Raw genomic sequence first — 17405 nt, 5'->3', positions numbered from 1 at the left:
CTCCTGTCCTTCCTTTCTCCCCAACTTGCTTTTTGATTGAGGTGTTTCATTGCAGCAATAGAAACCCACACTAAGACACAACTACTCTCTGACTGGATTTAAGTCTCATTCCACAAGATGAAACCCATACCTGGTACCATTCTGGGGCCCAGAACCTATGGGTAGTCAGGCCGGAGGCCCTATGGGAGAACTAGCTGACAAATGGATATGGTATCAAATTGACTCTAATAACTTCTTGATATATCCATATATCAGTGCATCTCTCAACCCTCATCAGAGAAGTTTCTGTTTGCAGTGACCCTGATTAACACAGAGACTCACAGCTAGTCACGGTGCAGAGGATGAGAAACTGCAGAATGCTAGCCCTAAATGAAACATACCCACCACACCTCCTCCTTCCAACATGGTGGATATGGACATAAAAAGTATCTTTTGGACACAGCAAGGCAGCTGTATGTAGAAACTGACAGCTATTGAAACAGCATGCACAAGATCTGTGCAAGCCCAAGCCAGACCAAATTCCAACACAGGGAAGGGATGTGGGCATAAAGTCCAACTCTTAGCCAAGAAGTTATCAGCAATTGTTAGCTCTTGTGAGAGGGAGAGTCAGTTTTCATAGAGTGCAACTCCTTCCTTGTAAGTCGACCACACTCCCATGGAAGAACTCACGTCCAATATTTAAGAAGCACAGTAACTGGGCTTAGGGAGGTTAAAAATAAAAAGGGACACAACCTTAGGTGAGAAGGGAAACAGGGGATGATCTGGAAAGAGGGAGGCAGTGAATATGACCACAATAATTCATATGAAATTCTCAAAGAACTAACACAACTTTACAAATGTGTGTAAGTTAGCACAGCCTTTGTAGAGACCAGTGTGGAGGCTCCTCAAAGTCCTCAAATCAGAGATAACTGTGTGATCCAGCTCTATTGTTGCCTGCAAAGAAGTCAACATTGCACAGAGATGTCTGTGCCCGTGTTTACTGCAGAACTGTTCACAACTGCCAAGTTATACAGAACCGAAGTGCCCATCACAGACAAAAAGAAATGTGGTGCATACATCCACACAACAGATGATTTCTTAGCTGTAAAGGAAAATCATGTCATCTGCAAGAAAATGAAGGAAGCTGGGATACATCACATTAAGTAAAATAAAGCCAGATTCAGAAAGGTAAATGTTGTGTGTTTTATTTCATATGCAGATCTGGACTTTACAAGGGGCTGGTGATGGTGGTACAAGCCTTTAATCCCAGCACTCCGGAGGCAGAGGCAAGAAGATCTCTGTGAGTTCAAGGCCAGCCTGGTCTACAAAGCAAGTTCCAAGACAGCTGAGCTGTTACACAGAGAAATCCTGTTTCAGAAAAAAAAAAAAATTAAGACATGGAAACAGAAAAGTGCTATTGAAAGGAAGAGGGCCAATGGGAGAGGAAGGAGATGACATGGGAAGGTAATAGGGGTTAATATGATGATTCTGCACATGTAGAAAATATGAAAACCATTATTGTATACAATTAGCAATAATAAAACTTTTTCTGCTTATGTGTTGTGGTGGTTTGAATAAAAATGGTGGCCATAGAGAGTGGCACTATTAGGAGGTGTGGACTTGTTGGAAGAAGTGTGTCACTGTGGAGGTGGGTTTTGAGGTCTCTTGGGGCATTCACGTCCTGCTGCCTGCAGATCAAGTTGAAGAACTCTCAGCTCCTTCTCCAGTACCGTGTCTGTCTGCATGCCGCCATGCTTCCTGCCATCATGATAATGGACGAAACCTCTGAAACTATAAGCCAGCCCCAATTTTTAAGACTTGCCATGGTCATGGTGTCACTTCACAGCAATAGAAACCCTAAGACATGTGTGTTCATATATGTGTGTTGGTTGGGGGTTGTATGTGGAAGCTGAAGGTCCATGTCAGGTTTCTTCTTTATTTGCCACCTTATTTTTATCGAAAACCAAATTTTATTACATTTATGTGTTTACTTTGTGTGTATGCATATATGTTTGGGCTCACACATGCCACAACACATGTGTGGAGGTTAGTGGACAAAGTTGCAAGAGTCACTTTTCACTTTCCAACATATGAACTCTGGGAGTACAACTCAGGTCAAGCTTGGCAGCAAATGCCTCTACCTGCTGAGCCATCTCACCAGTACGTGCTGCCCCTCCCTCCTCTGTGTGTGTGTGTGTGTGTGTGTGTGTTGTGTGTGTGTGTGTGTGTGTGTGTGTGTGTGTACAGGTGCTCCTGCTGTGAAGGCCCAGGATGATCTGCCATCACTGTTTCACCTCATTCAACGATGCTGACCTGACTCTCAATTAAACTCAGAGCTCGCTGGTAGATAAGCTGGTGCAGCTATCTATCTCTTGCTCTGTGATCTTCTGAAGCTGGAAGTACAGGGGAACCTCCTTGCCTATGCAAGTTTGCATTGCTTCCAGAGATCTGGATTCCAGTCTTCAACAATTGCATAGCGAGCGCTTAACAATTAGCCATCTCTCCAGCCTCCACCTTAGTTTTTGAGACAAGGTCTTCACTGAGCCTGGAGCTTGCCTGTTTAGTTAGATTGGTGAGTCTAAGAGCTCCAGGGACGCTCACGCCTTCACCTCCCTAGCACTGAAATCACAGGCCTGTGTTGCAAGACAAGGTTTTTTCCCCCGTGGATGGTGGAGATCTGGACTTGTGTCCTCATGGTCATGGAGCAGCTCTTTACCCAATGAACATGTTTAACAGCCTCACTGGTAGTATTGTGTGAAGAAAAGTTCAGATGTTAAGACTTCAGCTTCTCACTTTGGCAGTGTTGGGAGGTGTACGGGTCATGGTGTGGGACCCCCCCCCCCCACCATCATCAGGGATTTTTGCCTTTTGCACAGGATTGGCTCAGTCATATGGGAGTAAAAGCCTTCTTCTCTCTCACTCACAGCTGTTCACCTCCCATCTGCAGCCATGAGCTGAAGAAGCAGAGAGCCCTATCAACCAGGCAAACACTCACTCAGTCCAGCATGCAATTGGACCTCCCAGCCTCAGCCAGGACCAGGAATCAAAACAAGCCTGTTTGTTGTGTGATTTCCGTGGTGGGATTCTCATTGCCAAGACACAGTAGTGACTAAAGGGAGGAGGAAGTGTTTTCCTTCATGGTTTCAGAGGCTTCTGTCCATCACAGCAGGGAAGAACAAGAGCTCTCATCTTGGCCACTAAGGAGCAGAAACCAGTATGGCTGTGCTAGCCTTTTCTTCAGCTTTGGTTCCATTAGTCCCCAGCCTGTGATGGCTCTCCATGGTCAGGGAGTTTCATTTCATCCTGTGTAGTGAATCTTGTCTGGAAACTCCCTTCCAGACACCCCCTACAACCTGGATGAGTCTGAATTCAATCTGTTGACAAGCCTTAGCATCACACCTGACACCTGTGTTTTTTTATAAATCACATAGCTTCAGGCATGCTGATTCAGCATCAGAACATGGGCTAAGACACTGACTCACAAACGAAAAGGGCTGTCTTTTTTCTTCCTTCCTTCCTTCCTTCCTTCCTTCCTTCCTTCCTTCCTTCCTTCCTTCCAAGTATCCCTAGACCATGAGTGATCCTCCTACCCACTATTTCCCTGAGCCTGGAGCTGAAAAATTTCATGGCAGCTAATAATATACTTTTCTTCCTTCGTCCTTCAGACAAGGTTCATACTGAAGCAGGTTTTCTGATCCTGGTCCCTCACATTTACAAATCTCTGAAAATATGCCAGACCCCAGGTCGGGTACCGGGGACAGAGAAGGGAATGATTCAATATTTGCCTTTAGAAAGGTTGCTGTCTAATAGTGGAGCCAGACCTGAACCAAAACAAAACAAGAGTTGAACTCAGACAATGACTGAACAACATGACAAAAGAGAGACAGCTTGCTCAGAAGAACTCCTTAGAAAGACTTTCCTCTGGGAGAATTACCTGGAGTGAGATAGGTAGAATTTAAAATTTTTCCACTCACCTTTCTCACGGCAAGTTTGGGATATGTTAGACTCTCTGGCTCACCACAGGGGATGCCTGTGGCATTGCTGGGTGGTGCCCAACTCCCTCACAAGGACAGTGAGTAAGGTCTGAGAGCTTGCAGTAAGCTCCAACTTTTTTTTTGCTTCATTCCCCGGAGACCAACCTCACCTTTTGAAAACTAATGTCTGCCTTTTAGAATGCATTGATTAAGCGATTCCAATTATGCATGTTCATACTATAACAAAACTATATGTATGCTCATACCCACCGGTACATACTCACATACAGATAAATACATATAATCAAAACTAAAATAAGTCTTTAAGAAATTATTAGGCACCCGGTGGTGGCACATGCCTTTAATCCCAGCACTTGTGAGGTAGAGGCAGGTGGATCTCTTTGAGTTTGAGGCCAGCCAAGTCTACAGAGCAAGTTCCAGGACAGCCAGAGCTACATAGAGAAACCCTGTCTCAAAAAACAAACAAACAAAAAACAAAAACAAAAAATTATATAATTCCAGTGGAAGCTGCTGGTTACCATAGAGAAGCCAGTGAAGGAACATTGCTCACTGCTCCTTATAAAATCAGCAGAGACTTTCAGTCAGTTGAAAGCTGTGCTATGCTAGGATGTGATCTTGAATTTGCCTCCTCTCATCTTCCCTTGGCTTCTCCTTTGTGTCTGGAAGACACTGAGGTAAACAGCCACTTCACTGGGAGCCACACTCCCTGTCTGAATCACAGGCTGTGTGTACATACCACCCAGTCAAGGCTTACGTCAGTGTGTTGGTTCACAGATGCACACACTTATTCCATCTTGTTGACCACCCCATCCCCCGCCCAACCATTCTTCATTTCCTTTCTATTTTACCCTGTGCCCTTAGTCACTTTAGAGGGAATCCGTACATAAAGTTCATCATCTCCAGTAGGGTATAGAGTTCGTGAATCTAAAATATTAATTAAGGAAAAGCCAAATACTTAGGGTCTCCGTGGTTATCAGAAGATCACTTTCCCTATCTTGTGGTTCTGGGATCTTTTTAAAAGGTGGTTTCCGGTCACATGCCAGTATCCTAGGCTGGCACAGCACAGGACAGGACTGTCTTCTCCCTCAGGCCAGGATGGTTCCTTGTCATCCATGGCCATGATTACATTTACCTTTACAAAGTCATGACTCACACCAGGCTTCCCTCAGGAACTCTTAGCCTTCTTTCCATGGCTCACAGGACAGTGACACCCATGGGACAGGTTTCTTATATGGATCTACAGTCTAATTGTCTGTACTTCCCTTCTTCTCAAACCTGCTCCTTAACCTGCCCTGCCTGTCCCTGCCAGTGCCTGCACCCCCATTACCCTCCAGCCAGGTTAAGAAGCCATGGAGAGCAAGGTCTTGTTCCCTAAGGACTGTCACTAAGGGCAGCTGCTATTGCCCCTCAGTTACCTCTATTTTAGCCTCTTCTCATTTCTCCCAAGGTGTTCTCATATGTTAGCCACCCATGATGTCCGTGTGTGTGTGTGTGTGTGTGTGTGTGTGTGTGTGTGTGTGTGTGTGTGTACAGCAAGTATTCAGTGTCATTTGGGATTGAACTCAGGTCTCCTGAACACATGCTGGGCAAGTGTTCTACACGTAGTTCTATTTCAGCCCACCCACGGTCTTTTGGAACATCCTAGCAAGGGATGTCACACTGTTGGGTCTGCCTCCATCCTGCTGGCCATGTCCAGCCTCTGTGTCATTTTTCTCTTAAGGATTCACATCTAACGGAATAGCTCCTCTCTTCAGAGCATCTGGAAACTTCCCACTGCCTTAGGTGACATTCAGATTCCTTACTGATAAAGCAAGTTCTTTTCAGGCTGCTTAGTGCCTTCTCAGGCCCTGCTTCAGCCTTCCCTCCAGCCATGGACTACTTCCTGCCCATACCCACCCTCCCAGCTCTTCCAGGCTACCCATCTCCCCAAGGCTGCCCTGCCAGAAATATTTCCACCCTCCCCCATCATCCTTCAACACTCAGCTCAGGTGTCACCTCTTTGCCTGGGCTCAGTGGAATCTCCATTGCAGCACATCTCACTGAAATGATTTCTGTCTATCTCCTTGGAGATACTGTAAGCACAAGTAAGGTAAAAAGGAGACATTTACATTTTTGTGGCTTTCCTCCGAGAAGGTCTGTACAAATAAGTGGTTGTTGAGTGATCCTCTAAGTACTGTGGTGGTGGTCCTGGGGGTCAATATTGCTAAATTCTAGAAACTATAGGGGAAAAAAAGCTGGTAGGCTTTGACTATCTTGCTTATGGGGTCCTGATAGTTAAGCTTGGGATAGATTCAGTTTGATTAACAATTATTGTATAGGTATGTACAGTTTACATTAGACTCATGTTTAAACTAGGAGAAAAGGAAGATATTTAGAAATGACAACACTACATCATGTTTACTGTCTGATTCTCCACCACCATTGCTATTTTATATGGAAGCAGACATGAAGTAATGAATTCCTTGAAAACACATTGCTGATACAAATGATCTTTTGATATGGAGAGCCTGTGGCATTGAAGTCTGTGTAGTTACCTGATACAAGTCATGACCCCTCGTATGATAATCCAAAGAATAACAGCTAACAGTCATGGAATGCTTCCCATATGCGTGGCTCTACTCCTAAAGTCCTGTATGATTAACCTTCCAGCAAACATTGGGCAACCTAATCCAGCAATACTTTGTTTCTCTTGTTTGAGAAATCAGATAATGTTTCCAGTCTTTTAGGGTTTTGTGGCATGGATTAAATAGAATCATATATGGAGAAATTTGAATCGTGTCAACCAACCTGCTTCAGCAAACAATTGTCCATGAACCCCAGTTTATGTACTCTTCCTGGGTATCTGTGGGGAATGAGTTTCAGGACTTCTCTAAATATCAACAGACACAGGAGTTCATGTCCTTCAATGGAATGGTGTCATGTTGTATGGAATCTAAAGCCATCTACCCTTACATTTAAATCATCCAGGGGTTTTGTCTAACACCTAATGCACTGTACATGACATGTAAACAGATGTTAGACTATATCATTTAGTGAAAAGTGGTAGGAAAATAGACTGTATCTGTTCAGTCCAGATTCAATTAAAATATATTTGATTCATGATTCGTTAAATGGGCAGACGGGGCATTGCCAACATGGGAGCCAACTGTGCATGGCAAATTAGATTCTGGCAGACTCAGCTGGCTGGAGAGATTCTGCATGCAGCTGGGTGGGAGCTCTCACTTTTGGGGAGTCATGGGAGCAAGTGGAAATCATAGGATTGGTTCCTACTGACTGGGGTCCTCTTGGCAGTCAGAGACTTGAGCAACACCCATCCTGGGCGCCTTTATGGAAGGACACTCAGGGATGGCTGAAGTCAATGTCCTTATCTTCTTTGTTAGAGCCTCTGGCCTGTTAATTGCTCTTGTTTGAAAGATATCTCGAGGCAGTCACAGTCTCTCTAAGCTTGCTTTTCTTTTTGGAAATTAGATGTTGGAATACAGCATCTTAAATGTCCTATGTATGCCAGTGACCTCTGACTTAGTAGACCCTTCCTGAACTGTTTTTCCTGGTGTCCTCAAGGAAGAAATGTCCCTAACCTGAGTAGACGGATCTCTCTTCACTGGCAAATTTTCTCCCAATCTATATGCCCCCAAATCGCTTAGTCATCACCTACCACTTATGGTGGTCTTTCTGATGTCTCACTTTCTGAGTGGTCCTTAGCTCTCTGTCCTTTGCCTTATCACTCCCTTGTAACATTCCCACCCTAACTTTACATGGCTCTCCATTGTAGAAGGGGCATGGAATGAAGCCCATGGTCAGCTGACTGCGGCCAAGGTCCTCGTCTTCCTCTCTTTTGTTTCCTTCCTGAACTGTTTCTCCCTGCTTTCGTCAATTATGTGAGGTTTTGGTTTACACGAAGTCACTGTTTTGGATTTGATCTCCATTTGTGCTTTTCTTGACAGTAAATGTGTTTAGGATTGATAAAAGTAGAAAGTACACAAAAGCAAGCAAAGTGGAGCAGGTCGATGAAATCAGTTTCTTACTCTCTTGGGGTTGCTCTGGTCAGGACATAGAATCATCTAAAAAAAATCACCCTTAGTGAATTTCTGATGTTTGAATGAGCAAAGGTCCTGTGAAAGACAGCTGGACATTAGGGCTAAACTGTGGTGCCATTCATTCAAAATGAGAGTTTGTAGATAGTACTGGTCAACCCATGCTTGTAGAAAGCTGTCCAGATGCCAGTGTGGCCCTGGCAGACACTGATCTAAATCCCACAATATTTGTACACTAGGTTGGATAAAACAAAACAAATGACAACCATGAATAACAAGCCCCCCCCCCCAAAGCAACCATTCTCCTCAAATTCTGCTTTACCAGCTGGTCAGTTTCCTCTGGAAATTTGGTTGAATTTTTGTTGTTGTTGTTGTTTATTTTTTCTTTTCTGTGCACAAGCTCTAAGATAAGTAAGATGTTCTATTTTTAGCATTCTGGGGTCTTGGGATGAAATCTTCTCCTGATCTTTGAGATATCCCAACATTCCCATGGTCCCCTATGGGTTCATTTTATTCTTGCTTTAGTCATTTTTACAGTGTGTGAACTTTGAATTTCCTGTTTCCTTGGAATGTTATTAGTGACCTGCTTGTCTGTTTACATTTTGAAATGCAGCAACAGAAACAAAAAAAAGGAGCTTAGTTTGTCCTCATTGTTGGAAAAAGTTTACCCTGTCTCAAGTTCTGGAAGTAAGGAAAACTTGCTGCTCTGGGCTAGATCTAAATTCCTCATTTACTTGAGTGTTCATGTCAATGCCAAGTGCTTCAGAGAGCATACAACTCTAATGGCTGCAGACCTCCAGTGGCCATTGTTCCAAAAACCTGAGAAAGTGGCTGGTTTACACTTCTAAGAGGCTTTCTACTTTGACAAGCACTGGGAAATGATATAAAAAGAAGAAAAATAGAGGCATTTCATCTTAGTATGTTAGATTATTTAATATGATAAACTTTTGGAAATAATGAAAAAATGGAGTATGTTAAGGCATATATTGAAGAGTCTTTTTGGATAGCTAAGGTTGGGACTAGAAGTCTACAGAAGGAAGATACAACTTTGTCTTAGGATCTTTGCCACTGACATTTGGGTATAGATGTTTGTTGCCAAACCTGGTATGTTAATCACATTCTAGCACTATAACAAAATACTAAGGTAACAGCTTATGAAAAGTTTATTTTGCCTCATAGGGCTGGAGGATTCATTGCATGACTGATTGGCCCTGTGGCATTAGCAGCAGAACTTGGTGGTTGGTGTGTATGGGAAAGCAAAGAAGTTTACGTCATGACTGGGACATGAAAAAGATAAATAAGTGGGATCTGGTGCCCCATACTTTTCTGTTCTCTAAAACCTAAAATCTCCTACTAGGCTCCACCTTTGAAAATTTCCACTCCTTCCTGTTAGTAGTGCTCTACCCCTGGAAGTAAGTCTTTATGGCTTTTCACAGGACATTAGCAGTGCAATTAGGAACTCGTCTTGGGTTAGAGAGATGGTTTAGAGGTTAAGAGATGTGCCACTCTTCCAGAGAACTAGTTTTCAGCACCTATGCTGGATGGCTTGCATCCTCCTGTAATTCCAGCCCCAGAAGATCTGATGCCCCCTTCTGGCCTCTGCCTGCACATGCACTCATGTGTGCATACCATCCCCCCCACCAGACAGCCGCACATACACATAAAGTACAAACAAACAAAGCACCTCATGTCACTGAAGACATCCGTGAGATCTGTTGCTGCTGTTGGCCAGTCTCAACACCAGAGCAAGCACTGGTGCTCAACACAAATAACTGAGCACACAGGCACAGTCCTTGAAGGACTATTGTGGGGTATGGATTGCATGGTACATCTGAGGGCCGTTTTGCTTGCTCCAAGCCAAGAAGAATGATCTGGATTATTGGGCATTCCTTCAGATCAACTACATCTTTATCTCTGGTCTGAAGTTATGCTGATACACTAATAGCAAAGAGGTCAACTAACCCAAGCCTTTAGAACCCCAGAGCCCCAGGCTGGATGACATGGCCCTGTGGTTTGCACAGTGTTGAGTGGGTGTCATCTGGCATAAACTGTGGCCAATTAGAATTTTATGGATATTTGCTACATTATCTTTTCTTTATTCTCTTTGTTTGACCAGGAGGATTATTATGGGGAGAAGTGATGAGATGAAACAAACAAACAAAAAAACTGAACAAAAAACTAAATTTAGTTTAAAATTTTTATATTCATGCGCGCGCGTGTGTGTGTGTGTGTGTGTGTGTGTGTGTGTGTGTGTGTGTGTGTGTGTGTATGCCATGTGTGTATGTGTGTGCAGGTATCTTTAGAGGCCAGAATATGGTGTCACGTCACCTAGACCTAGAGTGTACAAGAGAAGAGGTTCTGGGTGGCACTACTAGGCTGCTGGGAACCAAACCCGGGTCTTTTGCGTGTACAGAAAATGCTTTTAACCACTGAGCTGTCTCACCAGTCATTACTTCAGACTTTTGAATCTGTAAAATGAGGCTACAAATTCTCTTCCAAAGGACTTCTCTGTGACTGAAGTGACATATTATCTTGACATAATATATTTGTCTTATTGCTTAACTTAGACACATGACCTGAGTGTCCCCCCCCCCCCCGTTCATTCAGATTTGGGTTCAAAACATCTGTATTTTAAAAGAACTCATAAAAGAGCTAGAGGTTTAATTTAATGATAGTACACTTACCCAGCATGTTTGCGACTTGAGGAGCCCAGCTTGGGGGCCGGAAGTCGTGGTTTAAATCTTTCTGAACCAATCTCTTTGGGAATCAAGCAGTTTATGTGAACAAGTCACTCTTTTTAAAATGATTTTTCTTTATCTTTCTTTTCTTTTTAAATTTTATGTGCACTGGTGTTTTACCTGCATGTATGCCTCTGTGAGGGCACCATATCCCCTGGAACTGGAGTTACAGAGAGTTGTGAACGGCCATGTGAGTGCTGGGAATTGAACCTGGGTCCTCTGGAAGAACAACCAGAGCTCTTAAGTGCTGAGCCACCTCTCCAGCTCCAAGTCACTCTTAGTAACTGATAAAGCTTTCTTAGAGTCAAAGAATAGTATAGAACACCTTTCCAAGATCATTCATATCTTAACTGGGAAGGAGACCAGGAGCCCCTGTGAGAGTAGCTCCGCCCCCTCCCCTTTTAAAGTCCAATGACATGAGAAATCTCTGCAGAGAGGTCCCTTGTGGGTGTCAATACAGTTTTGGGCCCATACAGGCAGACTGGCTGCTCTCCGGGGACCTGTGCACACAAGGACACTAATTACTCTGGGCTGCAGCTGCTAACATGATTTTACAAATCCTCCCCTCCCACTCTAAAGAATGGGCCTGGACTAACTATAATTGTGCAGGGCAGACAGACCTACCTACCTGAGTTACTCCTGCCACCCGGCTCTTTGAGGGCTTTTGTAATTTGCATTCCTCAAAGAAATGGAATTTAAATTCCTTAGGTAAATTTCATCCTGATGGAACACCAAACTGACACGCATGCTGTGATCTCATTCCTCAGGATTTCTAGTTTGTAAGTACTCCTGTGTGCTTCCACAGGCAGGCCAGATAAACTGCTGGGACGCAATGCTATTCCACTCTCACAACTAGCCCTTGGTTTTGAAAGCACCTGTACAGCCATCTCCACAACAGCACACAGAGCTCTTGCACGATGATAAGGGAGAAATAGGGTATTGCAGAAAGAATTAAAAAAACAAAACCGTGGTTCTTGGATACAGGCTAAGAAAATAGATGTTCCCTTGTACCATCAAACAATGCAACTGCTGAGTTGCAATTGGAAGATGTTTGTGTGCAAACTGGGAGTCATGCCCTTCTATGTTACACAAGGAGGATAAGTAAAATCTTAGTACATTTGAAATCATTTATTTGGTTTGCTGGATAGTTATTTCACCAGTCATCAAAATAAATGCTGCCTTCTATCTCTCCTGACCTATTTAGCCCCTTTGATCTTTTGGGGGTGGAATGACAAGGGAGCAGTTTCCTTGGGAAGCTAACAGCTGTTTCACTTACAGTTTATCTTGGTTCATTCTGTTTCCAGGGCAGAAATAATTGTAGATTGGCTCTGAGAGTTAAAGAAAGATGAGCCAACAGCAGGTATGCTGGGGGATGGGGCCTGAGCTGTGATCACATTTTGACCACCCAGGTCTGGGAACTTTATCACTAACCCTCTTTTAGCCACATCCAACCTAGTCAAATGGCTATGCCTCGAAAGATATGTGTGAGGCTTAGGTAAGTGCTGGAAAAATGGACAAAGGCAGTGCAAACACACGTGTATGGCATTAAAAATCATACACACCTTGTTAGAAAACATTGTCTTAGAGCTATTGGTTTCTCAATTTTTCTGTTATATATATATATGTGAAAAGTTTCAGGTATCTCCACTGCCCTGAACAAATGTCAAAAGGGGGCTGGAGAGATAGCTTAGAGGTGAAGAGTATTTGTTGCTCTTAGAGGGGCCCCAGGTTTAGTTCCCAGCACTCACAGTGGGCAGCTGAGAACTGCCTGGAACTCCATTTCTAAAGACTCTAATGCTCTCTTCTGGCCTCCATTAGTATCTGTATTTATGCGGTACACCTAAAATAAATACACACACTCATAAAATAAATACTTCAAAATATAGAAAAGAACATTAAAAGTTTCATTCAGTTTTTAAGAAGGCATTTCCATCATTCTCATCTAAAATTGGTAGGTAGTGAGTTATGGAGATGGCTCAGCAGTTAAGAACATCTGTTGCTCTTGCAGAGGACCAGGGTTCCATTCCTAGACCCCACATGTTGACTCACAAACATCCCTAATTCCAGTTTCAGGAAATCTGACATCTGTGTTCTGAACTCCATGGGCATCAGGCACACACAAAGTACATACACACACATGCACGAAAAACATTCACACATGTAAAATAAATCTAATAATAGTAATACACCTCCCCAAAACAAAAAACTGGTAGGTAGCAAGCCTGGGGATTAAGAGCTTTATTTGGTGACCACCTCAACTAACTCTTCCTGAGTGAATACAGAGCTCTTACTACTCACTAATGGCATTGTTTCTACTTTAAATGTCTGAGGGAATAAGTCAGTTAGTAGAGCACTTGCCTAGCATGCATAGGGCTCTGGGTTCACCTTTTAACACAGTGGTGTATGCCTGTGACCCTTGGGCATGGTGGTGTATGCCTGTGATCCCTGCGTTTGGAGGAAGCAGGAGGAATGGAAATTCAAGGTCAGTCTAAACGAATCAAGTTTGAGGTCAGCTGGGATATGTAGTTTTATCTTAAAAAGAAAGACAGGATGCAAAGTCAGTTTTAAGAGCATGGGGCAGGGTGAGCTAGCTTTGCTTAAGGCTGTCTTCAGTCTGAGCAGTGAGAATCACATTTCATTTTTGCTACAGATGCATGATGTAACAAAAGCAATCTAAATCCACAGCTGAGGCATGTGAACTAATGTTGGTGGCACTGTGTATAGAACCTGCTGGAAACTTGGGGATTCTAGACTCTTCAGACAATATAGATACAGAGATTCTGGTTCAAGACGATTATTTTGTATCGCTGTCTGCAGACAGACAAGAAAATAGTGTTAATTTGGCCTTTTAGAAAATTTAGAGGTTTCCTGTTTTCTATGGCTCAAGAAACACTGACAAAAATCAAACCTCTTGTAGATGGACTTCATGTAAAGATAGGAAACTGGTAAAAAGTCCACCAGAAGGGTTGCAAGTGTAGTTTAGTGGTAGAACATGCCTGTCCAGTATGTGTGAGGCCCTGACTTTAATGCCCAGAACAAAGAAAAGATTCCTGACAAAGAAACGTGTGTGTGTGTGTGTGTGTGTGTGTATGTGTGTGTGTGTGACACAGTGTCTATTATTTAGCTTTGGCTCTCCTACAAATCACTACATAAACCAGGCTGGCATCAAATTCAGAGACCTACCTGCCCCTGCCTCCCTAGTGCTAGGATTAAAGGCCTGTCCCATCACACCAGGATTGACAAAGAACTTTTAAAATCAACATGCAGAGAATTTACCATCTTTCCTTATCACTGCTCACTGCACTTTCCAAGTGGGAAGCATCTGGGCATGGTGGCACAGGCTTGTAATTTTAGGCATCAAGAGACTGAGGCAAGAAGGCTGTGAGTTCAAGGCCAGTCTAGAATACATACTGAGTTTGAGGCTAGCCCAGACTTTGTAGAAAGACCCCCATGTGAACCAAAATGTTAAAAATAATAATAAAAAAAGCAATGAAAACGAGGAAGGGAAGAGTTTAAGGTTGACAATGTTAGATTTTCTTTTCTTAAAAATAACAGAAGCAAATTCTATCAGTGTTATTTAGCAAATGATAAATTTATTAGGTGTCTACAAGTACAAAACACTGAAAGCTGTTGCAGAGGGTTATAAAGGTGTGCAGGAGATGCGCCTGCCCTTGAAGAACTCACAATCTAGCCCAAGACTCAAATGGACAAGTTGTGGGATGTTACATAATGTAAGCCTAGTTCTTACACAGTCCCGAGGCACTCTGAATTCTTCTCTGGCCAGACGTAAGGAATCCCTTCAACAGGAAAGTTCAACATGGGAAAGAGACCTTTTGTGGATTAATCAGTGACCTTGACTTTGCTTCTAAGAATTGTTCCATTGCTGTTGCTCCGTTCTCGTAAATTCTCAGCATCGTGTCAGACCTTGGTGTGGAGAAAATCTCCAGGCTTCCTGAACCTTCACCAGGGTTTCCTGTTTGTGGGTGAGTGGCTCAGTCGCAGCTTGGCCTTGGAATAATTCGTCATCCGATTTTTCTTTCAGCCGATGTATCTTTGGATTTCAGTTGGCACTGGGCGGCTCTGCTTTGCAATCCCTGCTTCTAAGGACGGAGGAAGATGCAATGCAGAAAGCAGACCAGACTCTTCCCCTTAAACATTTAATAGTGCATTTACTGAATATACTCTGTACAGATATAGGGCAAATTATAAACCTCTTCCTTTATTTACTCTTTTTTTTTTCACTAAAACTGTATTCACGTAAAGTGTATTTACAATGCGTAGAGGGGAACCTTGAGGTACAAAACCCAAAAGAATATCTGAGGTATAAATACAAGTATATTTTAAATAATAATCTTTATCATGCTTTATCTATGTCTGAAAGCACAGTGGACAGACATGTGTACACGTTTCTCAATAGAATGGTATATACAGCATACAATCTTACAGATCCAGAAGCCAATGAAATTGAATATACACGCACATCTTCACAAGCAACACTGATAATTCAAATACTCAAATTTTAAAACTCTACTCTGACCCCACCCCCCATTCTTCAAAGAATTTCTGAAATAATACTGACAAGGTAACTAAGTTATAACAAAATAAAAATCCTTCTTCGACTCTCATTCATATGACTCACTTTTTGATCCATACAAAATAAATTTACTAATACTGTCTTGAGTCAATCTTTACCATTACAGTAAAACCTGTATAAAGATCACCCTTCCAAACACCTGCACTATCTGTTTTTCACTGAGATTTCTACCCCCCATTATTATGAAAATACAGTTCAAGGGCATCGTTATGAGAGAAAAGAAAAAAAGAAATGGAGGAAAAATAACAAATAGTCAGAAAACCTATTTGTGCACGAGGACAAACCCAATGAAAATACACACACATAGCTGTCTGGAACACTGGGAACACCAATAATCAAAAGCCTCTAGTACTTGGGTTAACTCTACTGGGGACATATATCCCTGTGTTCCCTGGTTTATCTTAGAGTTTACATCACAAGCATGAAAATATTATGAATTATAACAGGTAAAAAGTGTCAATGAACACCTCTTATCCCAGTTATTACACAGACTGAGATAGGCGCCTCAGCTACATGGTGAGTTAGTTGTTCAAGACCAGCCTGGGCAACGTGGTGAGATCCTGTCTCAAAATAAAAGGTCAAAACAGAGCTGGGGATAAAGTCCACTGTAGAGTGCTTGCCTGGCATATAAAAGGCCCTGGGTTCAACTCCCAGTCCCAGAAATAAAAAAAAAAAAAGTTTTGGTACTTTGCTTTTGGATGTTAGCATTAGGCCTTTACATCTCACGTAAATAAAACCTTCCTTTGGAGCCAGTCAAGGGAGTGGAGAGAGAGCTTCTTAGTCTTGATGGTTACATTACTACAATCATAGGAAACTACAGTTTATGGGAAAGCAAAGGTTTGAAGAAAAGGAAAGTAACAAAACAAAACACCGAAAAAAACCAACCCCTCCCAAACAACGCCACAATAACCTGGAGGGAAAGGGAGAAGGGAGCTAGCTGCGTTCCCCTTCTGGGTAGATCCCTGGGTAGTCGGCTATTCCAGGCGGAGCTAAACCTGGTGTATGAATCAGCATCTTCTGTGGAGCATCTCAGTGTGCCAGACACTGCATCCCATCTCTCCATCTGTGCCACTCAGCCAGCAACACACACATTCACACTTCTCTGTGCAAACCGTTCTCTGCTCATTCCAGGGACAAAACCTGCCAACGAGTACCAACTATTCCAGTGGATACGTCAGTCCCTCAACACACTGCAAACAAACGACATAGGTACACATGCGCTGACGTCACGAGAGAATGACGTCCTCTCCACCATCTTCTGTTATGCACTGAAAGAGTTCTTGCTTCTCAGAAGCAATCTGAATAATACAAGTACACCCCGGCCCCATGCCCCAAGTCTTATATAATCCAGTCAAGGTCTATGACATAGACCTAAGACAAACAGGAAGCAGCTTTAAAAAAAATTCTCCTCAAATTGCTATAGTCAATGAGACCCAGATGGACTCCTCCGTGGACTGGCAAGGCTCTAGAAACAATCACCCAGGCAGTAGACGCAGGTGCTTCGCCTCAGTGATCACCTAGATTTGTTATCCTTGGTTTCAGTGTTCTGATTACTGAAGGAGTCCCGGATCTTTACCACTTCAGCTGCACACAAATGTCCAAAAGATTTTGTGTACCACTCCGGCATGTGGCCCCTGTCACACGAAAGAAAAACTGGTAAGTTATTTCAATCAGAAAGAGCTGAGAAGTGATAAAGGCAGTCTGGAATACTCTCTCTCTCTTTAAAAATCTGAACTATGAGGACTGTGCTCAGGGAAATGCTTCACTACTGAGCTCCAAAGGTTCCGACTTCCATTTCTTTCTTTGACACAGTATCTCCATAGAGCCTTAAACACAGTGATGATCCTGCCTCAGCCTCCCAAGGGCTGCTATGCCTACTTCCACTCCTTGGTGAACGACACGTGGAAGTAAAGATGACCTTTTGTCTGCAGACAACCCCCAGGCATGTCTGTTACACACCTAGGACCAGAAAGTTTCCAAGAGACAACATTGATAGCATAGCGTTGCTTAGAGGAAGCCTTGGCGTGTACCACAGAAATGCCTCGCATCGGTAACTGACTCCTAC

General features: G+C 43.1%; 1 protein-coding gene across 1 annotated transcript in view; it reads right to left on the bottom strand.

The window, feature by feature from the left end:
* Nucleotides 1-14317: 14317 nt before the first annotated feature.
* Nucleotides 14318-17405, bottom strand: part of Dlc1 (DLC1 Rho GTPase activating protein) — a 42578-nt gene continuing 39490 nt past the window's right edge. Inside the window, exon 14 of the mRNA XM_027391231.2 lies at nt 14318-16974. Coding sequence (XP_027247032.1) covers nt 16854-16974 — 121 coding nt within the window. The 3' untranslated portion in view covers nt 14318-16853. The remainder of the gene's footprint in view (nt 16975-17405) is intronic.

The sequence above is a fragment of the Cricetulus griseus genome (assembly GCF_003668045.3).
Source record: "Cricetulus griseus strain 17A/GY chromosome 1 unlocalized genomic scaffold, alternate assembly CriGri-PICRH-1.0 chr1_1, whole genome shotgun sequence".
Lineage (NCBI taxonomy): Eukaryota > Metazoa > Chordata > Mammalia > Rodentia > Cricetidae > Cricetulus > Cricetulus griseus.
Note: the sequence above shows the minus strand (reverse complement) of the source record. Positions and strands in the feature narration are given on the sequence as shown.